The 24,672-nt window shown below is 40.8% G+C and overlaps 1 protein-coding gene across 1 annotated transcript in view; it reads right to left on the bottom strand.

Annotated features, from left to right (window-relative positions):
• ipo11 (importin 11) overlaps window positions 1-24,672 on the bottom strand; it is a 92,912-nt gene that overhangs the window by 44,837 nt on the left and 23,403 nt on the right. Inside the window, exons 8-16 of the mRNA XM_061817775.1 lie at window positions 23,532-23,580; window positions 21,789-21,859; window positions 21,508-21,700; window positions 19,648-19,800; window positions 18,967-19,010; window positions 17,331-17,421; window positions 13,965-14,012; window positions 7,742-7,847; window positions 2,802-2,928 (exon numbers count right to left, since the gene is read on the bottom strand). Of these exons, the coding sequence (XP_061673759.1) occupies window positions 2,802-2,928; window positions 7,742-7,847; window positions 13,965-14,012; window positions 17,331-17,421; window positions 18,967-19,010; window positions 19,648-19,800; window positions 21,508-21,700; window positions 21,789-21,859; window positions 23,532-23,580 (882 nt within the window). The remainder of the gene's footprint in view (window positions 1-2,801; window positions 2,929-7,741; window positions 7,848-13,964; window positions 14,013-17,330; window positions 17,422-18,966; window positions 19,011-19,647; window positions 19,801-21,507; window positions 21,701-21,788; window positions 21,860-23,531; window positions 23,581-24,672) is intronic.

The following is a 24,672-nucleotide window of genomic DNA, read 5'->3' as shown; positions in this document are numbered from 1 at the left end:
ATTTTTTTACTTCATCAGAACTGTCAAGATTAGGATAGGCACAATAATCAATTACTGGTCATTGAGTGTTGAGAAATCTGTCGATTGTGTGGAATTGATTGTTGAATTATGGTGTCTTAACATCTCAACATGAGGTCAGCTATGGGAAGTTGCTTCGTGCTGAAATCTCTGCAATGGCAGAACTACCCCGGAAGATAAATGTTAACAGCCTAATAATGCACAAATGATGTACTCTCCAACAGAGTTTGACATTGCATAAGGTGTCAAAATTGTAGAAAGTAGATGAAAAGTTCTCATCACCTTAATTGACTAGGCAGCAAATGTCACAGCAATCCATTAGGAAAGTTGAAGGGTCGTGGGGGGTGGGGGGGTGTTATACTCTAACAAGGTCATTTCCAAACACGTTTCAAGCACATTCAAAATTAAGTTAAAGTTTTGGGAGAATTCAGCACTAAAGACATTAATAGGAATGATGTTATGATTTGAACCACCGGCTTAGTAAAAAAGCAGATATCTAAAAGTACTGCATTATTTCATTTCTCAATGTAAATCATAAATGACTCAGTTACATAATGTTTTGTACCATACCATTAAAGCACAAGTTAGAGCATAAACGTGATTTAACCTTTCTTACATGTAAAAGTTATCTAAAGTTGAAAGGAAAAAAATCCAAAGGGGAAAAAAAAAACACGATGATGACAAAGCCAAGATGTATTGTAAAAGCTATGGAAATATCTCTGCTTCAATGTAGCTTTTGCTTTCCAAAGTCACACCACGATCCAAAGGGTGCAATATTGCCGCGTCAGTGATGGAGTCGGTAATGACACCCGGGGGAAGAGCGAGCAGATGGAAGACAGGAATTAAGGAAGGTAAACGAGTGAAGAAATTGGTGGCAGACTTAAAAAGTCCATTACAGTCAGTGCTTTGCAGCGCCTTCCCTCAACCAGCGTGGATCCCTGGGCGATAATATGAGTCAGCAGTTTTTTTTCTCTTTCTTTTCTTTTTTTTTTAAACCACAAATGTTATCAAGATCACTAAAGGAGCTTTTACAAGGTTTGGAATGAGCTTTTAGGGAGTATATGACCGCATCTTTCACTGTGTAACACCCCCTGTACTTTATTCAATTTGGATAACACATTGTGGGAGACACACCATTTTAGAACAAGAACTAGTGAGAAACAATAGCGTTTGGCTACTAATTAGTTTTTTACAGTACAACAAACTCTTGTGAAAACAGCTACAATAAATACTGTAAATGTATATAAGCAAATATTGTGCTGACCATTTGCCGGAAATCATCCATCCATCCATCCATCCATTTTATTAACCCCTTATCCTCACTAAAATCGGTACTCGAACGCCCCCAACAAAACCCGGAAATTACAGAACGCACGCGGCCCGACCAGCTGACCCACGACGTGGGTTGTTATTGGGAATTCGAACGCACTGCAAAAAAACCCGGAAATAACAGAACGCGCGCGACCCAACCAGCTGACCCGCGACGTGTTTTGTTGTGAATTCCCACCCCAACGAAAAAAAAAAAACGGAAATAACAGAATGCGCGCGGCCAGACCAGCTGATCCACGACGGGCGTTGTTATTGTGTATAACACAGCATCTGTACGCAATCGTGGGAAATATTGATTCGGTCTTCGAACAAATTGGTTCTCGAACCACCTTCTGGAACGGACTGTGGTCGAGAGCCAAGGTTGTACTGTATAAACATTCAACCACTCTCATTCAAATTCACACCTATGGGCAATTTAGAGTCTTCAATCAACCTACCACGCATTTTTTGGGGATGTGGGAAGAAACTGGAGTTTCTTTCGGCTTGTCCCGCTAGGGGTTGCCACAGCGTGACATCTCAGATGAACGCTCATATTTGTTTGGCACAGTTTTTACGCCGGATGCCCTTCCTGACGCAAACCCTCTTGGGGAGTAGGGGCCCCAGTGAGATACGAACTAACGACGCCCGGTTTACCAAACCAATGCTCTAACTGGGAAGAAATTGGAGTACCCAGGGAAAATAAACTCCACGTTTTAACTGCGGTCATCAGAACTGTGAGGCAGATGTGCTAACCGATCGTCCAAATCGCCGCAAATCAAAGTGGCTTAATTCATTCATTGCCTTTAAGTGAGGTGCATTGATGGCCTTGCATGCTTGGAGAGAGTAACCATTGTGTGCATGATGAGAGTATTGTCACAAGACTATGTGGCAAAAGACAAGCTATTTAAATACAGTATAAGCTCATCAAAACCCCAGGATATTTAAATGTGCCTGCGGCCCTCATATATCTATCCCCACCCGCCCATGCACGATCATTCATACGTGCCCTAAGTCGCCAAAGTATTGCATACTCCAGGAAGAAACCAGAGGACACAGCAAAAAAAAAAAAAGACGTCATCAAGTGCACAGCTAATGAGGCAATAAATTAATTTCATAAGAGCACCTGGTGGAAAAATGTCCTGCCTTAGTAAAAATGGAATTAGTATGGAAAATTCTTTAAAAAAAAAAAAAACTTCCCTGCAATATGCCTTCTGAAAGTTTTAGGTTTTCTGGGGCTCGAGCTCCCCTGAAGGGTGTGTAAAAAGGTGTAATGAGTCCCTTTTTCTGTAAAGCATGAATTGATCGGTATCAGGAGGGGTAAGATTAAAAACTAGAGTAAATGCCCCATGTCTTGTTTTTTTTCCTCATCATTGGGACAACAATAGCCATTAGAAAAAGTAAGCCGAATAGTATCTAGAGGAACCAAAGAGAACCGTACCTCTTTGTGTAACCTGGATTTTCGGAAGCTGACTTACCACCAAGTCAGGATCCTGCATGAGACTGAGGATGACCTCGTACAGCAAAGGACGAAGGTCCGATTTGAATTTGACTGAAATCCACTGGCCTATTAGCCAGATGACTCTCCGTCGAATCAGCTTGTACCTGTAGAAAACAATGGGACTGCACTGAGTACACATTTTTCATGTCTCCTTTACACAAACATCCTGATCAAATGACGCGAAGCATGATAATATGTTGCAAACGTACGACTGCCCTTGTATGTACCCTGGCTATATAAAGCCTACACCGCCATGATGTTCAAAAGCCAGCTTTTTCTGATTTAACAACAGACTGAGATAAATAATTTCAAAGCCCACTTAACATGATTGTGACTTGTTACATATAAAATCTAATTAAAGAGGAAAAATAATATTTTAGAGAAGTGAAATAATACAAATAATGTGGTTGATAAAGGTCACATTAACGGGCAGGAAAAAGTTTTGAAAAGATTTTTATTTCTGGCATTTGAACAGTGCTGTGTGGACTTTTTCTATCCACTGCAAGGCCATTCCAATCTCGGTTCTGTCACAACCCACATGGGTTCGGTTTAGCATATTCATGCAGTGTCAATATAGAAAAAAAACGTTTGCAAATTCAAAACCACCAGCTAAGTGGAACTTCCTGTTACATTTGAAGTCTCTGTGACAATATTTTATGATAACAATATGGGATTTACACTTTGTTCAGTTTAATATTCATACACTAAGCACAGCTAATGTAAACACATTTCTAATGGCAGTGTGTTTGTTTTGGAGTCACTTGGTAGTGTAGTGGTTCATGAAATTGGCATGGGACCACTTCCCACTCTTCAATCACGAAAATCACTTTGTGATTGAATGGCAACCAGGATCTTATACCGGTCAATTCCCTGACCCTCAACAGCATATGACAAAATATAAATGGGTGGAGTAAGTTTTTAAAGTATGCTTGCCAGAAAAGCTGACCAACACTACACAACAAATAGTGGTTTTAAAAAAAAAAAGCAGCATTGATTTAAAAAAAAAAAAAAAAAATCACAAGGGCTGGGGCGTGTGATATGAAATGTCTCTTTAGCAACAGTCCATGTCTGTATCCCAGACTACCATTAAATCTTAGGCGCTGCCGTGACAGAACCGAGTGACTAGAGAGTTCAAGGGAGGAGGAGATAAGAGGACTTTTTTTTGTGTGTGTGTGTGGGGGGGGGGGGTTATTCAAAATTACAAAAAAACGTGCCAAGGAGTAAGGGGAACAAACAACATGTTACAGCAGAAAATTCTACATAAAAAAACATGACTCTGTATTTAATAGAGAGACCAGTGCGTGTTGGATGTCGAGTTGATACTCCAATTTCAACAACTAAAAGCGGGTGAAATTTGAATACAGATTGGAATTTTGGGGTAACATTTTTTAGAATCATCATGATCGCAAGTAGCGAGCACTGGTGTTAAATCGCTTAATGATGACTGCTCTAACTGGATTATTCTTGCTTCTGCTCTGATAATCACTTGCTTGGCATCTGCATAGTCACAGAATGAACAAATTAGTGATCTTCATTTAGAAGACAGTAAGTACATGCAGCAATTTATGTATCTCCCGTTTTTTAATAATTTTGTTTGTTGGTGAGCCATGAGATTTTTTAATTGTAAAGTATCGGTATATGCTTGGCTCCCAAAAGGTTGGAATTCACTGCTCACTCACTATATATAGTGCTTGAAGTATGTATTTGTCTTGTTCATGTGTAAATTTTTATACTAGACTTTACAGCAATTTTATCAGCCTGATCGGAATTGGCCAATAATTGGCATTTTTTGCCGATATATACACACACACGCACGTACACAGCTACACATTTTCAAAAAAAATAAAAAATTGAGATAGAAGCCCCTAACATCTTTTCTTTATAATAACCATTTATAAACTGATCAAATCTAACCGCCACAAAACCACTAAAACTGAATTTTTCGTCAGAGTCAGCTAACCGCCATTCTAGTATTTCTGCAAGCGGCGTTACTTCCGCTGCACCACTAGGAAACATGTTCCGGGTTAAATCCCGACAAAAGCCGCGTCGCCCATGAAAGCAACCTTTTAGTTACAATGCGTAACCCTTTGTTGCTTTGCTCGTCATGGATGGCAGTAGAATTCCACTCGTTTTCAGGCTAAACAAGGATTACTCACGATCAAGTACATTGTGCTAAAGACAAGACAAACGTTCCAGGTTCCCAGGCAACGTTCCTCAGCATTGTCTGAGTCCTATTTTCATTCTGTGTGGATATTGACTTTCCTTTATTAGGTGTGCCAAACATGGTCGACCATCGCACTTTCACCAACGTCAAAAAGGCGCTGCTAATTACACTTCAGTTAACATGAAGGTGAACGGACACAAAACTCATCAGCTCACTAAATCTGCAAGCTCATAGGTAAACATCAAAGCTTTCATTATATTTGTATGCAGACAACAGAGAAAATAAAGATTAAATTACGCTGACAAATAAACTTAGACTGTAGACACAGTCTCTTAATACTGAGGCCCCCGCTATGGTTTGGTTTTACATGTCCGCAAGAGAGGGTTGCGCCAACATCATCTAATTATCTGATTGAGGGTTGCCATGTGGCTCCGTGAAAGCTCACACGGTTGCGACAATATCCGCCCTTGGCAATCCTGTGTAATAGGCAGCACATCGATGTATCTTCTGATCCAACTCTGCTGAGTACTCCCTGTGGCTGAGACGTGACTCTTTCACTACTACATTGATCTGACAAAAACACATCAATCACCGTGATTTTATTAATTGCAATGTCATTGTTTGTAAGGACGATTAGAAGAGCAGACCAAAGACATCAGGGCATCGACCATTTTGTGGATTACGAGGGTCCAAATGTCATGTGGTGCACCTGGACTCTCATCAGTGCATGCATTTGGCCACATCACTCTAAGATTGCTAGTCCAAGTAGACATCTGTTCGGGGCACAGTGGCCCACAGGTTTCCAAGACCCAAAGCAGATGGAGTTTTGCCGCTCCATCCTGAAAGTTTTGTGGGCAATTCATGGGCATCATCTGTTGTCAAACTTTTTTTACAGAGCACCTTTCTTGGTTCTTTCAATAAATGTATTTCGTGTTGATGGCTCATTTTGTTCCAGATTTGATAAATGTTTGATCACTGAACTGCGATTGGCTGCCAATCAGTTGAGGGTGTACCCAGCCCCCTCGCCAAGGATTAGCTGATATAGAGCTCGTGCACCTACGTCATAAAATCCCGTGACTTTTGTTTACCTCGCCATATTGCCGGTTAAGCTAAGCATCGCTCAATGCTAAGTCGGTCGGAGACTACACGGAAATATGTCTTGTAGCACGACGCTCAGAGTCTTGTCCGATACCGTCAGATATTGAGAAGGTGAAAATAAACGATGGTAGATGGAAAAATTAGATAAACTCGGCATAGAGGACCCGTATTTAATGCCGAAGTCGATGTTTTCGCCGATAAGAAATTGGACTGTTAATTCGCTTTGTTTGAAAGTTTGAAAGCGTATAAAAGTCTGGACGCATATGAATACTTTGTTTCCGATCTGTTCTCAATCCGGAATAAATCCCACATAGTGACTGGTTGACGCCTCGTGAACACAGACGTGTGTTCGGCGACACTTTAACCTTTGCCGGAATCCATCCATCTTTTCCGCTAGTATTCAATACAAATGCCAATATTTAAATAAATGACCCCTGGTTTAAGGTTTCAGAATAACCCCGATAGGCCAAACTAAGACCTTTTTTTTTTTTTTTTTTTTATAACCGTGACAGACCCCACTCATGAAGACTAAGAACAAAAAAATCCTGTATTTAGCAGTCAGCTCAGTGACGTCTGCAGGCGCCCGAGTGGCTGATCTTTGGAGTGCTGCCGGCTTGGTGCTTTGATTGCCCTGGCATTTGTGACTGCAGGGCGCTCCTTTGTTCTTCATATCACTCACACCAGCCACTCTCCCGCATCCTCATCATTTTTTAAATGCGCTCATCTCCCAGCTCCACTGCCTGAGTGAGAGCATGATGAGATCTCCGATTCTACTGCTGTGTCTCTAGTCTGGGAGCAAATGAGTGGACACAGGCAGCAGTTGTTAATGAGGCCGCCGTATATCGGCTGGATACTAATGAGGCACATTTGGCATATACTGACTGTGCTGATTCTTTGAATCAATAGCGTAACAGAGGTCAATGGGCAATTAGCTGGAAATACTCTGATAGGACTGTTAAATATGAAATGTGAGCATTATTGATGTCTGAAAAAATATATATTAAGTTAAATGTCATATTCACATGGAAGCAGATTAGTTTCTCGGTGTATCAGTGTCAAAAAGTACCTCGTTTCAGGGGCGCCTCCAAAGTCGAACCCAATGCATGACGCAATTTAAAATGTTCTTTTAGGAAAAAACTGGATCACTTTTCAAACCATAATAAAACATTCATTAACTGTACTAAAAATTCTGTAAATCACCTTTCAATAATCCTGGTGTAAAGACCACTGCTTGATACAGGTAAAATTAACTAAAGAGACAACAGGATGGCGTTTCCATACTTTATAGGCACTCGAGAAATTTAAAGTATCATGATATATAACCTCTATTAAAAATATTGACCACTTTCTATCATATTTGTGACATTTCTGGTTCTATGGTTTTCATCACCCTTTTCCTGTGAAGCATAAAAACATCCATTCAATTTCGGACTTATTTTGTGGCGTTAATCTATTTGATGTTCATAGAACTCAAGCACTATGATGCTATGAACTGAATGTTTTGTTTTAATTTGGAGGCACATTTCGCTTCATGTTAGTTGAACCCGAAATTTATGTTTATGTTCAAATGTGTCATGTTGGGATCATGTTGATGTACAAATTGCAATCTAAAGTGTAATCAATGTGTATCAATGCGTACGGATTTTCATGTTCACCTGTGATGGCTGACTTGCAGCTCCCCGAGAAGCTGATTCTTGAACCACTGGTCAAAGTCCACGTTGTCAAACAGCTCAAAGGCAGCCAGTCCAACTGCGTTGTACACTGGAGATCATAACAGAAAACACCATAAAAGCAAAGTCAACAAATGCACCTTCTAAACTCATCCATCGTAAAGGAAACAAGCCAGAAAAATATCACATTTTTTAGAAAATTTTGGAGTTATTTAATTTATTGTACTGCATGTAGATCAGCGGTTAGAGCATTGGTTTGGTAAACCAGGCGTCGTGAGTTCGTATCTCACTCGGGCCTCTACTCCCCAAGACGGGTTGCGTTAGGAAGGGCATCCTGCGTAAAAACTGTGCCAAACAAATATGAGATGACACGCTGTGGCGACCCCTAACAGGACAAGCCGAAAGAAACTTACTTATGTAGATTATTTTTACCAAAAAAAAAGAACTAGCACAGCAATTCCAGTGTTCAAATGAGCTGAATTACCTGCCCTTCAACTGCTGAAGGCAACCAATGTCAACACAAAACTGAACCAAGGCAATTTGGCAGTAGTACATTGCTGGCAAGAGCTTCAGCAGCATGAATCTGAAAATAGGAGAGCACTAAACCAACCAAAAGAAAACAGCAATGAAAAATGGGAATCATTCATTCATTCATCCAGAAACTAACAAATAGAATGGTAAGATGTGCTTACTGTCACTTAATACTCGGACATGATTTGATTCAAGCTTGTTACGGTACAAATTAGCATTTATGGAGAAAATCATCGTGGGGATCAGGTGCAATTGTGCTGCAAACTGCAAGATAAAAACTGTAAAAATCTGCCAATCATTTTGCAGAAGGTTTTTTTTAAAAACTATGAGACTGCGTCACAGCACTGGCTCCCTCCCCTCCCTCCCTCTCTCTCTCTCTCTCTCTCTCTCTCATGCAAATGGAATAAATTCAGCTTTCAAACATGCACTAGCACTTATTCATCAGAATGCAAAAAGAGTGTATACGTGAGAAATTTGGTCCCAGTCAACCCATGAGATGTGAGATTCCCAGGAAAAAAGGTTGCATACTTCAAAATACTGTAAAAGATTAAGCCCAAATATTTAAAAAGCCAGGTGATCCATTGTGAAATCACGCAGTACTTTTAAAATTTCAGCATTTAAGATGTACAGTAGGTGATTACAAGACTTCGGCTATTCTTGGAACAAGACACCAAGATAATGTCCGCCAAAAGAGACGCTAGCAGGACTGCGGCATTTGCGCATGCCTCTAAGAAAAGGCAAAAAATGCAAGCAGGTTGTGTAGCTTGAGCATCTCTGTGCCTCTCGGTCACATTTGTTCTCATTTATCCTGACTACCAGATGCGCAAGCACAAAGCGGCAGACAAGACAGATGGGCTGAAGGTGCTGAAGCATCGACTTGGACTGCTATCACTCAAACACTGCCAGTGGTTGAGTATTCAGGACAGGTCAAATGAACTCTCAGAAAAGTCGGAAATTGCTAAGGGTTTTGTTCAACAAACTTCTTCCAAGCAATTTCAAATAGTGCAGGTACACTAAATTGACCTCCAACTCTTTTGTTAGTCAATTTACATCCATTGTTGTTGTTTTTATGTATGACTTTTCGGTTCCAGAAATACGGCCCCTTTCACACTGCCTGTTAAAGCTTGCCTTTTTGCAACTTTTACCATGTTGCTGTTCTGTAGTGGCACTAACACAAAAATGGAGGTTAAAAAAAAAAAAAAAAAAAAAAAAAATCAGTGGCTGAAAATTGATGATGAAAGTTTGATTTACAGTTTCCACTTTGCTTATGACTTTTTTTTCCCCTGTCTTTCTGGAATTTGCTCTATATTTATAGTTCCTCTTTTCCGGGAGTATTAACCTGCATCAATTTCCACAGAATATATATATATATATAAAGAGTTCAGACGCAAAAGCAGATATATCCATTTTTGGTGTTTCTGTTGATTCTTTGATTTATATAATGATATAAATATAACAACAACAACAACAACAACTTTCTCTCGGCTTGTCCCGAAATATAATATATCAGAAGTCTGCCTTTTGCCTTAAGTTAGCTAGGATAGGCTCCAGCACTCCCGTGACTCTCGTGAGGATAAGCGGCTTGGAAAATGGAAACATGGATGGATGAAATCATAACTGGGCATCCTGCTCCGTAGTATGAACATAGCCTGAGATGCCATCCTTCACACATAGACATGAAAATGTTGAACCCATTTGAACTCTGTTGCCAACTAATTCAGCATTCCTTTACATTCAGATTGTGACTGGCAATCCCAAACTTGTTTGTTTGCATTTTTCTGTAATACTTTTTTGTTCTAAAAAACAAGTTTGACTAGACACGAATCTTAATTTACTGATTCTTAAGGTGTCCTTGCAAATAGATGCCTTCTCATGTCCATCTACTCCCCATACAATATTCTCTTCGGTCGAAAGGCAGACCACATGCTGGACTCGTCGCCAGCCAGTCACATGTAAACACGGACAACCATTCGCACTCACATTGACACCGTCATTGAGTGGGAAATGAACCCACACTGCCAGCATCAAAGCCTCCTCATATTTCCAGTTACATAAACATAACGGGCAACAATTTGCTGAAATGCAGAACATGACACACACGTGCTGTGTTTCTGTTGCAAAGTATAAGAGATACTAGATAGCGCTATTTTGTTAGATCCCTACGTACAAGGGGGCAAACACATTTTGAAAGGCATATGGATATTGTATATTTAGTTCAGTACAAAGTAGTAGTTCGAAGACAAAGAAGAGGAGGAAACTGGATCCAGCATCAGAAGAAAAAGAGGAATGCACAGAGCCTACAACTGAGTGTAGGGACTTTGAATGTTGGGACTATGACAGGAAAAGCTCAGGAGTTGGTTGACATGATGATTAGGAGAAAGGTTGATATTCTGTGCATCCAAGCGAGCAGGTGGAAAGCTAGTAAGGCTACACGTTTGGGAGCAGGGTTTAAATTATTCTACCACGGAGTAGATGGGAAGAGAAATGGAGTAGGGGTTATTTTAAAGGAAGAGCTGGCTAAGAATGTCTTGGAGGTGAAAATAGTATCAGATCGAGTGATGAGGCTGAAATTTGAAATTGAGGGTGAGGGTGATTAGCTGCGATGCCCCACAAAGTGGATGTGACCTAGAGTTGAAAGAGTAATTCTGGAAGGAACTCGATGAAGTAGTTCTGAGCATCCCAGACACCGAGAGAGTTGTGATTGGTGCAGATTGTAATGGACATATTGGTAAAGGAAACAGGGGCGATGAAGAAGTGATGGGTAAGTACGGCATCCAGGAAAGGAACTTTGAGGGACAGATGGTGGTGGACTTTGCAAAAAGGATGGAGATGGCTGTAGTGAACACTTATTTCCAGAAGAGGGAGGAACATATAGTGACCTACAAGAGCGGAGGTAGAACCACGCAGGTAGATTATATTTTGTGCAGACGATGTAATCTGAAGGAGGTTACTGAGTGTAAAGTAGTGGTAGGGGAGAGTGTAGCTCGACAGCATAGGATGGTAGTATGTAGGATGACTCTGGTGGTGGGTAGGAAGATTAAGAAGACAAAGGTAGAGCAGAGAACCATGTGGTGGAAGCTGAGAAAGGAAGAATGTTGTGCGGCCTTCCGGAAAGAGGTGAGACAGGCTCTCGATGGACAACCGAAGCTCCCGGAAGACTGGACGACGACAGCCAAGGTAATCAGAGAGACAGGCAGGAGAGTACTTGGTGTGTCATCTGGTAGGAAAGGGGAGAAGGAGACTTGGTGGTGGAACCCCAAAATAGAGGGAGTCATACAAGGAAAGAGATTAGCGAAGAAGAAGTGGGATACTGAGAGGACTGAGGAGAGGCGAAAGGAGTACATCGAGATGCGACGTAGGGGAAAGGTAGAGGTGGCAAAGGCTAAACAAGAGGCATATGAAGACATGTACACCAGGTTGGACACGAAAGAAGGAGAAAAGGATCTCTACAGGTTGGCCAGACAGAGGGATAGAGATGGGAAGGATGTGCAGCAGGTCAGGGTGATTAAGGATAGAGATGGAAATGTGTTGACTGGTGCCGGTAGTGTACTAAATAGATGGAAAGAATACTTTGAGAAGTTGATGAATGAAGAAAATGAGAGAGAAGGAAGAGTTGAAGAGGCAAGAGTGAAGGACCAGGAAGTGGAAATGATTACTAAGGGGGAAGTCAGAAAGGCACTACAAAGGATGAAAAATGGAAAGGCAGTTGGTCCTGATGACATACCGGTAGAGGTATGGAAGCAATTTGGAGAGATGGCTGTGGAGTTTTTGACCAACTTATTCAACAGAATACTAGCGGGCGAAAAGATGCCTGAAGAATGGAGGAAAAGTGTTCTAGTTCCCATTTTTAAGAACAAAGGGGATGTTCAGAGCTGTGGGAACTATAGAGGAATAAAGTTGATGAGCCACACAATGAAGTTATGGGAAAGAGTAGTGGAGGCTAGACTCAGGACAGAAATAAGTATCTGCGAGCAACAGTATGGTTTCATGCCTAGAAAAAGTACCACAGATGCATTATTTGCCTTGAGGATGCTCGTGGAAAAGTACAGAGAAGGTCAGAAGGAGCTACATTGTGTCTTTGTGGATCTAGAGAAAGCCTATGACAGAGTACCAAGAGAGGAACTGTGGTACTGCATGCGTAAGTCTGGTGTGGCAGAGAAGTATGTTAAAATAGTACAGGACATGTATGATGGCAGCAGAACAATGGTGAGGTGTGCCTTAGGTGTGACAGAGGAATTTAAGGTGGAGGTGGGACTGCATCAGGGATCAGCTCTGAGCCCCTTCCTGTTTGCAGTGGTAATGGACAGGCTGACAGATGAGGTCAGACTGGAATCCCCTTGGACCGTGATGTTCGCAGATGATATTGTGATATGCAGTGAAAGCAGGGAGCATGCAGAGGAACAATTAGAAAGATGGAGACATGCACTGGAAAGGAGAGGAATGAAGATTAGCCGAAGTAAAACAGAATATATGTGCGTGAATGAGAAAAGTAGAGGGGGAAGAGTGAGGCTACAGGGAGAAGAGATAGCGAGGGTCGACGACTTCAAATACTTGGGGTCAACAATACAGAGCAATGGAGAGTGTGGTCAGGAAGTGAAGAAACGGGTCCAAGCAGGTTGGAACAGCTGGCGAAAGGTGTCTGGTGTGTTATGTGACAGAAGAGTGTCTGCTAGGATGAAGGGCAAAGTTTACAAAACAGCGGTGAGGCCGGCCACCATGTACGGATTAGAGACGGTGGCGCTGAAGAAACAACAGGAAGCTGAACTGGAGGTGGCAGAAATGAAGATGTTGAGGTTCTCGCTCGGAGTGACCAGGTTGGATAGGATTAGAAATGAGCTCATTAGAGGGACAGCCAAAGCTGGATGTTTTGGAGACAAGATTCGAGAGAGCAGACTTCGATGGTTTGGACATGTTCAGAGGCGAGAGAGTGAGTATATTGGGAGAAGGCTGCTGAGGATGGAGCTCCCAGCCAAAAGAGCGAGAGAGAGGAAGACCAAAGAGAAGGTTTATGGATGTGGTGATGGAAGACATGAGGGCAGTTGGGGTTAGAGAGGAAGATGCAGGAGATAGGCTAAGATGGCAAAAGATGACACGCTGTGGCGACCACTAACGGGACAAGCCGAAAGGAAAAGAAGAGTTCAGTACAAAGTACCTTAGTAAGAAAAAGGGCACCTGTATAAAAAGCTGAGATTGCTGATTGTGGTTTAACAGGACACTGGGTCCTTACTTCTATTTATTCATTGACATGTAATGTTTATAGCCTGTGTGATGTGCAAGACGTCCTGGTCCGGACAGCAAATCCAAGTTATTATTGCGGGTTGAGGACGAACAACACAACCACATCATTACTGTCATATCCTAAGAAGATTACTGTTAAAACAGTCATTATTTACTCATCACACATTTTCCTCTTCAACAGCCTTGGCACTCACAATTGTAATTATCTGCAGCACTGCCCACAGTGTACAGCTTCATTATCAACTTGTGGTTTTATTAAGACTGCCGGGAGATGACTGATGTCTGGGCTGGAAATGCTTTAAGAGAAGCATCCACCCGGGAGGCAATCTGATTCACTTTTGGATGCTGTTCAATCATCCTAAGAAGCAGTGCTGACCTTCCGTAGAAGTACAAACACCGTGACAATAAAGACAAGAGAAGAGGGAACGCTTTGACTCACCTGCGTCCTTCATTAGCAACTGAACAGGCTCTTCTACATTGGTTGGGCCTGCAACAAGAAAAAAAAAAACATTTTTCTTTGATAGAGAATGACAGTGGACCCCATCTTATATTGTAGATGGGATTTACAATGTTGTGTTTAGCAACTGTTATGAGTCCCACTGGTTTTGATGTCATGTTCAGTCCTAGTTTGGTCAACCTAATGTGGGCCAAAGCAGACACAGATGCTGGTACCCTCTCCATACTCCCCTACTGACTGTTAATCGAACATCTACCATGGCTGCTGTTAGATTAGTAACTGGAGAAGGGACTGAGGGGAAGAGAAAGCTGAACGAGCCTGTAGATGGAACCGCCGTCTACAAACAAAAACATCTGTCTAATGTGGCTTGGTCGAGCAGACGTTTTAATCATTTTAAAGAAACGCAACAATACAATTACCGTATTTTCTGCACTATAGGGCGCACCACATTGTAAGGCGCACGTTCAATGAATGGCCTATTTTTTAAAACAAATTTCATATATAAGGCGCACCGCATTATAAGGCGCATTGAATAGACGCTACAGTAGAGGCTGGGTTTATGTTATGCATTCATTAGATGGAGCTGCACGCAACGCTCAATATTGATCCGTATATAAGGCGCACCGGATTATAAGGCACACAGTCGCCTTTTAAGAAAATTAAAGGCTTGTAGGTGTGCCTTATAATCTGAAAAATACAGGAATACATTTGATTTTGCTTAGTCATAAAAATCGCAAATTGTTGAGTTTTTGCTAGCCTTGACCTCTAGGTGAGGTTCCATGCATGGATGGACCTCCATATAGCAGTACGCTAAAAAAAAAAAAGGAAAAGTACAAGTCGTCACAATAAAACTATTAAACTTGTTTTAGCCTGTGAGTGAGTGTGTTATATTTCCAGTTTGTATGCGTTAGTATGGCTTTTGTGTGCAAACGTTATTTGAAGGGAAAAGTCACCTGTGATTTAACGCAAATGTTAGCTAGTCTGTCAAGAGGGTTTGCCCTTGTGTTTGCAATTATGAAGTTAGGAAATGGAAGACATTGGAACTTATCTGACTAAAAAAAAGAAGCTATACAAAAGGTTGAACTTATATACCTATTTCGTCGTCTTCTTTTTCTTTCGGCTTGAAAACCAAGCTTGGCTTGATCGTAAATAATTCAACAGGTTTAATATTTATGTTCCAACAATTTTCTGATCAGATTGGGGAGGGGAAAAAAAAACCCCTACTTAACACACCACTAACCACGGGATAATCACTCAGAATCATCTTGTGTGGGCTCCTTTAATTTTGGTGATTTTTCCCCAGACTGACTTGCCCCTCTCTCGCTAATATGAATACGTGAGTGCTTTCAGTCGCATCAGTGATTATTTGGCACAGGAAGCAGCAAAATAAACTCAAAGGGTACTTTGTATACCCAAAATCAGGCCCACCCCCATGCCTACTTATTCGGGCACAATGAAAACTTTATTCTTTTTCAAGTTCAAATGACCATGTAAATATCATTTGCAATTCAAACCTTTCACATTTGTATTTACGCAGCATCCACATCTTTGCTTCATTTGCATTTTAGAACTTATTTTCATATTCCATTTATATTCCACAAGTGTCAGGATTTGACAGGCTAATGTGGGACCTCGGATATCGTATTTTGGGCCAGTGTAAATGTTTGTTGGAAGTTGGTATGACAAATTCCTTGAATCCTTCTGACATGCGAAAGATTCAATTGACTCTTTACAGAAAGTTATGATTTTGGGCCAATTACCAGTGTTCATTCCTGTCAGGTTTCTGCGTTTTCAGAAGAGTTCTTTCTACTGCTATTAGTCTTTGTGGCGCTCAGAGGGCTCAAATCAATAGCTGACTCCTTTCAACCATCGAATTTTCTAATCTGCTGTCGCTCTTATACTCTGGCAGAAGCTATTTCCACTTTGTCACTTGAAGCTGAGAGCAGCAGGAGGGAGAGAGAGCGGAAGCAAAAACAAAATACTTGTACAATGACACTCTTAATTCAGAAACGCGACCAAAAACAATAGCAAAATACAATAATCCTGTTCCTATCAGAAGAGGAAAGGCATATGGTACAAATGTGACCACGTCCTGCAGACTTGAGTGCTTACAAGGGAAGTCAAGAGCGCTGACCGGTATGTTACATTTACTGCGAAAGGTAATATGAAAGAACCTCAATATATTTCTGCTTTAGAAAATGTGTATGCTGACAGGAGCACTATATCCGATGTAGGAGACCATAACCAGCGCTCCGAGGACCTTTTCCCACTGCAGGTAAACTGCATCTTTTGGGTAAGATGCTAGTTAGAACTGGGCTTAATGGATTGCTCAGGATTCTGTTATTTGTGTGACAACTGATAGCCACGTGAGGCGTGACTTTACATTTGCTGGACTGTGTTCAGTTTCCACTAAATAGCTTCAGCTGAATTTGAAAATGCCTTCCTCCTCGAAATCCAACATGTAGTGTATCAGCATAAAAACAAACAAAAAAATGAAAAACCTAGATGACCGACACAAACACAAATAAAGAAGTGCTCACCAGAGAATTCTGTTCCTAAAATTTTCCTCTGGCAACATGAGAAGTTTAGAAAACTCTGCTTCGATAGAACTGGAAAGTTGTTCGAACTTTTGGTGCAATACGTTTATGATGTTTAATATGTTTATGTTCTAAAGTGGGCGGCACACGGTGGATCAGCTGGAAACCGTAGGCTTCAGAGTTCTGAGGTCTCGGGTTCGATCCCGGACTCGCCTGTGTGGAGTTTGCATGTTCGCCCCGTGCCTGCCTGGGTTTTCTCTGGGAACTCCAGTTTCCTCCAACATCCCAAAAACATGCAACATTGATTGGACACTCTAAATTGCCCATAGGTGTGATTGTGAGTGCAACTGTTGTCAGTCTCTATGTGTCCTGCGATTGGCTGGCAACCAGTTCAGGGTGGTCCCCGCCTCCTGCCCGTTGACAGCTGGGATAGGCTCCAGCACGCCACCCAACCCTTGTGAGGATAAGCGGCAAAGAAAATGGATGGATGCATGTTCTATAGTGCTGTCAAAAAAAAAATCTATTTATGTGATGGAACAATATTTTCTCTCAACCAAAAGGAACTCAAGAAGACAGGATTGTATGAGACAAGTGTGTAAATATTGATCCGTAATATTAGAAAACCCTCCCTAGAGACAAAATAGTGTCACACTAAATTCAATATCTGTATGAGACTCAAGTTATCCTTGGTGTTCTGCATACAAAACTTTGAAAAAATAAAATAAATAAAAGCTTAATGAGTGGTAAAAAGGAGGGGAGTGTGGGGAGGATTTTTAACAAGCAATTACATTTGAAAATGGAATTAACTAACCCTGCAGATTCTGAACCATATCCAACAGCACAGGAGTCAAGGTCTGGCTGTAGTTGTGGAATATATCCAAGAACAAAACTTCTGTACAGGGCTGAAAACAAAGAAAGAGGAAAGTGGTAATGAGGAGAATATCACAATGGACTTTTTTTGTTTTTTTTTTTTACAGTGCTCCCACACATCACGATCTCATGTGGTTTGGTTCTGCAGTAAATTAGTGAAATTGTGAGGCTAGTATCCCGTAGGGTTGGGAATCTCTTGCATGAATATCTAGATACACAAGTAACGATTTGATTCAAAAACACTACATTTTATATTTCGAATAAATATGGGAGCGACACTTGAGAGATTCTTGATTCGGTGCAGAAAAAAAGGGAAAGTTAACATTTGCATGTGCTAACTGCTAACAATAAACAACCTTGACTTAACCCAGTTCTATAAAATAACAGCATTTGTCTAATCCTATTTTCAAACTTCTCACATACTACTTAACCCTGAGTATTATTGCTTGATGGCACTGTAAAAATACACAAAACCCACATACCTAACTGTGTTTCCTCTCAGTAGTTTCCTTTTAGGGTCGCAAACAACCAACACGAATGAAAAGTGTACCATGAGGACTCGAAAGGAAATATCAGTTTGCAGAGTTATAGCACAAGCAGATTTCTTGGGTGTACCCATCTTTGCCGTGTTGTCTGCGTGTTTACAATTAGTAGCGCATATTTGCTATGTGACCCATCCTCACAGCAATATCAGTTTTACATGTAAAAATACAAGTACACAGCATAAAATGTCAAACGAGGCGTGAGTGCACTTGCAATGTCTCACTTTAATAACTTTGCATTCCTAAAAATGGGAAGTCATTTTGTTGACAACATTCACAGACTTGTTGACGGCTAAAACTAACTTCTAATCAGGCAGTGGAATTCATAACCACAGAAGGAATAGTTGCATGGCAACATGTCGACCATAAACCGCACATCGTGTTGATGCAAAGGTCAAAGGAAGCTGTGTGAAATATGACATAGACATACGTGTTGAAAGCAATTGTCGTCTGCCCGGAGACAAATTCCTTGCGTGTTTTTACACACTTGGCCAATAACGCTGATTGTGATGGGACAATTTGGGGGGATCTCTGTGTTGAAAACAGTTAAACCTACGGTCGCTTTATGCCAATGTGTCAGGTTGTCATTACACAGCAGGGTTAAATCACACACAAACAGATTCACATGCACACAAAAACAGACACACACACACAATATTGTGCTCTGCAACTGAGATGAATGTCAATTATTTCATGCTTGGATGAATCGACATTTTGATTTTGTTGAGAATAAGCGGTACGGAAAATGTGTGGGGAAATGGAATTGATGCTTTTTCTTTCACAACCTTTCTATTACACTTTTGCGATGTGTTGCAAAGCCAGCCATCCCACAAGATCTTGGTGCTGTTGTAACAATGTTTGAAAAAGGTTGTTTAGTTTGCTGTCATTGTGCTAGTTTGTGTCCAAGCAACCTTTCCCAGATTTAATAGGATCGTAAGCAGGGTTAATAAAGGGCACCAGTAATACGTTAAAGTACGGAAAAAGAAACAACACGGGGTGAGTTCTCCATCTTAAAATCAGTGATTTTCTACTCACCCGCAAACTGTACTTCCAAGAGTCACCTCCTGTCTCCTCAACAGCTGCGGGGAGATGGGAAGAGGGAATCAAATGGTGTTCAACGACATTTGGAAGCCTTCATTTGGAAAGTTTCTCTACTTTGCTCAGACAATTCACCCGTCCATTTGAACTCAAATCTCATGACCATCAAGTCACACTCCTCATAATGGCTTTCAGAAAGTTCCTGCCTTATTTAGGTACCACGGACCCCCTAAAGCTGAACATGTTTGACTCCCCAGTTGGTCTAATTTAACCATTGTCCATCATGAAACTGTACCTGCCATGTTTTACGTAGTGCAAATAATGCAATTACAAAGTTGTGAAAGGTTCACATGAATAATAAAATTTGATACAATTAAAATAAAGGACATAACTTATCATTTGTTGACACCAGAGACAGAAATCTAATTGCCCTGAGGTTCATTGACTTGGGCAACAAGGTATAGTGGTCTGCCTCACACTACTGAGGTTTCTGGATTTGAATCCAAGATTCAGTGTTCATGTGTACAGTTTGCGTGTTCTCCTTGTCCATGCATGCGTTTCCCAGTTGGCATATTCTCCTCATGGGCAGGCATTTTTCCATTGTCCTCCAAACACATGTTCAGTCTGTCAATCATCAAGGGAGTGCTGGTAACCCTTGACTTGAAGATCTAGACTTACCAAAACTCTCAGGATCCTCTTCCCACATCGCCAGCTCCTCCTCAGTGAGGAGGAAATAGTGGGAGACGAGCCGGCGTCCGATCTCCGTCAGCGTGGGGTGTGTGAAGAAAGCCGTCTTGATCTTGTGAGCCTCCAGACTCTCTGGTTTACTGTCTGCAACGATGACAATGCAGCTGTTAAACTAAAGTATTCAAATCCAGTTGGCACATTCTGGTCTTTTGTCCGAGCCAACATTTCCTGAATTACAACAAGTATTATTACTATGGAGTGCAACAATGTTGAAAAAAAGCAATTTGCATCATCATTATTCACAAAACCAACGACAAACAGCATTAAAATATATGTTCCAATGGAGGATAAATTCATTTGCTGTTTTACTTTCATTAGTGCTACAATGGCTTTGGGACGTGTCGTCCTCACAGATACGGAGAGAGAGAGAGAGAGAGAGAGGAGAGAGAGAGAGAGACGTAGGCCCGTCTGTCTACGTGACTGACAGGGTGGTTCAAAAAAAAAAAAAAAAAACAACTTGGCACTTGGCTGCGAATAGCTGAGTCATTCAGTCTTCCCTTAAGCTCTTCAACCTTGCCCCTCACTAAATTACCCTTTCTGGAAGGTAGAAAAATGAAAGGAAACAATGTTTAGCTCAAATCAATCTGAACTTAAAGCAGCCTGGTAATCAGCCCGAAGTCGAGTCAAGCCCTGATTGTCGGAATTTTAAGTCAAGTTTATTTGGCCAGCCATTAATCACAAAAGACTCTCAAAGTACTTCACAGGCCACATTTTTTTCTGCTACAATCATTATGACATAATAACAGAATTGCATTTGAAAACCCAAACATGCTGCAATGCAATCCACGTCAAATAATACAGATTTTATTATGTCAGAGTTTTAAGATGAAGTTGGCCAGAAATTAATAAATGCTGGAAAAATAATGTCATTAACCACAAGTCATGAGAAGTGTTTGCAATACTTGTAGTTACAAGATAACAATTAGCCAAGCTTCTTTTATTGTTTCTTCTTTATATTTTTTAGCAGCCCATGATGGACATTACAGGTCAATCTTGGTATGACAACAGGCATCTAGTTTGAGTTGGAGGAGAATCGTGACAGGGCAGCACGGTGGACAACTGGTTAGAGCGTTGGCATCACAGTTCTGAGGACCGGGGTTCGAATCCTGGCCCCACATGTGTGGAGTTTGCATGTTCTCCCCGTGCCTGCGTGGGTTTTCTCTGGGCACTCCGGTTTCCTCCCACCCACCCACCCCCCCCAAAAATGCAGTAATTGGACACACTAAATTGCCTTTGTGTATGATTGTGACTCGTGATGGTCAGTAGAGATTACATGCGATGTGCTGTGATGGTCTTTGAGTACGTCACATACTAAAAATTAAGGGGGTGGAGGGTCCTCCCACATTTTAAAATCAGTTAAAATATCAAAAATCAGAGTGTACCCTGCTTTAGACCACTTAGAGGATTCTAAACCTTCTTACAATGAACTCAAGTTTTACTTGAACTCCAAAATCATTACTCTGCTACATCAACTAGTGGAGAGTACAAGAGCTAATGAATTAACTCTTACAGCTTGGAGTTTTATCAAAACTTCCAGCAAAGATATGCCATAAATTTCAATCAGAGTGTGGACATGTAACTATCATAATGGTTGAAATGTGTTGCTTGTTGTATTTTCCTTTGGCTATTTGTAACACTTTTTCCTCAAAGGACAGTGGCAAGATAAAGGGGACAAGAAGAGGAAATATATCGACCACAATTTACTGAATCTCAACACAAAGTGGTCTGCCTATTGTAGTTCCTGGTTGGAATCTTTGAGGTTTAAACTTCCCGGTTTTGTTCCCAACCTACCTTCCAAGTTCTTGGCAGGTTTGTAGGCATCGTTCTTAACAATCATCTTGATGAGGTTCATGCACTGGACGATGAAGCGCTCAAAGGTGACGCCTTCCCCAACGGGCGTGAAGACGTAGCTCACAGCGAACTCCAGCGAGCGCTGGATTAGAGGTATAAATGCACAGGGATGGTACTCCAAGAAATCCAACAACTAAGTGAAAGGAGAAGAATAAAGTAATAAATGGATAAAACTGTGAAATCGACCATTTTCTTACTTCATGATGTGCAAGGCAACTCACCACTTTAGTGTAGAGTATGATGGTCTTTTCTAGCTTTTCTCTACATGTGCTGCCTGGACCAATTTGTCGACCTACAATACACAAGAATCAAACGACAACGTTACTAAACAACAGCTGGAGTCTTAATTATTCATAGCAACGGTAATTTTGTAGGAACCCTTGAACCTTGAACAGGTAAACAACATGCTAGTGTATGTTTGTCACCAGAGCAACAATAATTACAGGAGTCTAATACATCAATCCAAACCAAACACTCTCATCATTTTTGACAGTGTTTTGATGGAGCCTCTCTTTTCATTAGTGAGAGCCATACGGACCAAAGACTTCGCTAGTGTTGAAATGACAGCGGAAAGCATAAACCGTGACAATTCAATTTGCTTCAAGAGTTGCAACCGGCGTCTCGTCCGTCTGTGTGTGCCGTCTTGTTTGTGACATTGCATCGGTCAAAACAGCTCCGTTCAGCAGGTGTCTCGCACCCCTTACGTAGCCACTTCGCTAATTCTCTTAATTCCGCTATTAATAATATCATCTTTGCATCTTATATTTGGAATCGCTTTTAACTTTTGTACTCTGTCAACCTTAACACTTCAAACTTTTCTGGCAGGGAGGGGACTGTAAACACGACTGCCCTTTTTGGTAAATGTTTATTGTAACAAAATTAGTTATGGAAAAATAGCAGAACTTCAATCAAAATTGAAGAAAGAGAATGTGCTGAGACATGAAGTAAAATTACCAAATTCCTATGAGAGGATCCTGTTCGTGGACTTCAGCTAAAAATATTGAAAATGAAATTTGTATTTGATATATTTACTTGCTGCTGAATCCTTGCAGGGTTGAGATTTAGGTGTTTAGAAAAGAGGAAAAAAGGAACCAAAAATGAACATGGGAAGAAAAGAATAAAGAAAAGATACAAGGTTATTCAAACCAATGATCCTCTTTCTTACAAATATTGAATGCTACTTTTATCATTACTTTTATTACTTCAGCCTCATATAATAAGATGCAATTTGTCAATCGTGACGGAACTTCGAAAGTGTTCATACTATAAAATGTGGTACTTTTATTTGCATATGTACTTTCATGCAATATTTTATAATGGTGATTAATCATGTCACGATGGAGAGCACTAAACAGCAAACCAGAAGAATTAATTAAGGGTCTTTTTTACGTAGAGATTCTATTAATCCAATTACTTAAACACATGTAATAAATACATTAACTTAAGCTAGTGAGCACATCTGCCTCACAGTTCCGAGGTTCGAATCTCCGCTCTGGCCTCCCGATGTGGAGTTTGTGTGTTCTCCCTGTGCTTTGTGGGGTTTTCCTCAGAATACTCAGACTTTGTTACACATTCAAAAATTTAGATTTTTTTTCTTTTTTTTTTTTTTTTTCAAAACTCTATCCAAAAAAACTTTATCCAAAGCGGTTTGGAAAATTGATAGCTTATTTAAGTTATTTCGTGCCGACCACCGGCGGGCATAATGCACTCTTGTCCAAAGTTGGCAGGGAAACCATTAAGTGGAAATGCGCTTCATAAAATGGATAGCTGCATCATTATTTAAGACGAGAAGCAACACAAATGTAAGAAAATCTTTAAATGTGCAAAAAATTAGCGCTACTAATAAAATTCTTGACTCAGAAACTCCCAGTAATTTAAATAGATTATAATCTTTGGAATCTTTCACAGTGTAACTCGTTCAATAAGCCATCGTAACTTAGAGAGTCAAAAGGGAAAGTACTCACAGCATTCCAGGAACTGTTTTAGCCTTTCAAAAACCGCATTCAAAAAACGCTGAAAAGGGGAAAAGAGGAGAGACGTGATTTCATTGCTCGCATTTCTGCAGTTCAGGCACTCACTATTTAAGCAAAGTTACACCTGCCTCTCCACTCAGGAGGATAAATAGCAGAGCCTGCTACACGCACCATGAAAGAGAATCAATTTTCAGAAGCCTGGTGTAGCCATGACTAAACATCACAAATGTGATGGTAGATGGAGATGGAATCTATTGAGATCTGCATTAGTGTTGAGCAATGAGGTTAACAGTTGTGTCATTAATCACCCACCGAGCGCCCACAGCCCAGCCGCCTCAGTGCCTCCAAAAAGAGTGAAGTCAAGAGGGCTTCATGAAAATAAAGTTGGAGTTGACGACAACGCTTGCTGTCTCTGTCTATTATTTGCTCGGCTCGATTGATGAAATGGACTAGGAAAATGATCAAATGAAATATATGGGGGTGAATGAGAAATAAGAGATTGTGCCTGTATCTATTTTGCATTAGGAGGACTTATGGTGGGATAATACCGGCAGCGGGGAACCGCATGGGAAAAATCCACAAGCATACGAAAAATAAATGAGATTGTTTTTATAAACTGCAAATGAATGCAGAAAAGCTATTGAGCAATGCTTTAAGGTATTGCATGAGATAAGCTGAGGTATAATGCAATAAAAGCAAGACACTAATACTGTTAAACTATATTGGGGAAAAAAAAGAATCTCTCAAGAGGAGGGTCTATTTGGTTGGTGAATATAAGTTGTAGGTGTGTGCTTTGAGACAACATTTAAAGTTATGGATGAAAGCAGTAAGTTTAAATGGGCAGCTTGACCTGCCTGCAATATAGAACGCTTGGTTTTCCACTTAAAATTAATACAGCAGAAAACTACATCAGTTGGAACAAGACATGCTAACCAGTCATGCCAGTAATGCATTACTTTTTCACACTATTCTCATACGACCATTTTGGTGAGTAGCTGGTAATATGACACAATACTAGAATACTTGCTGACAAGTAATCCAATTGTTACTTATTCAAGCCACTGTGAATTACTATTGTGGCAATAAGGAGTTACACAATGCCGCTCATTCATTGTGGGCCTTTAGTTGGAAA

The sequence above is a fragment of the Syngnathoides biaculeatus genome, chromosome 4 (assembly GCF_019802595.1).
Source record: "Syngnathoides biaculeatus isolate LvHL_M chromosome 4, ASM1980259v1, whole genome shotgun sequence".
Taxonomy (NCBI): domain Eukaryota; kingdom Metazoa; phylum Chordata; class Actinopteri; order Syngnathiformes; family Syngnathidae; genus Syngnathoides; species Syngnathoides biaculeatus.
This window is presented reverse-complemented; position numbering and strand designations above follow the sequence as displayed.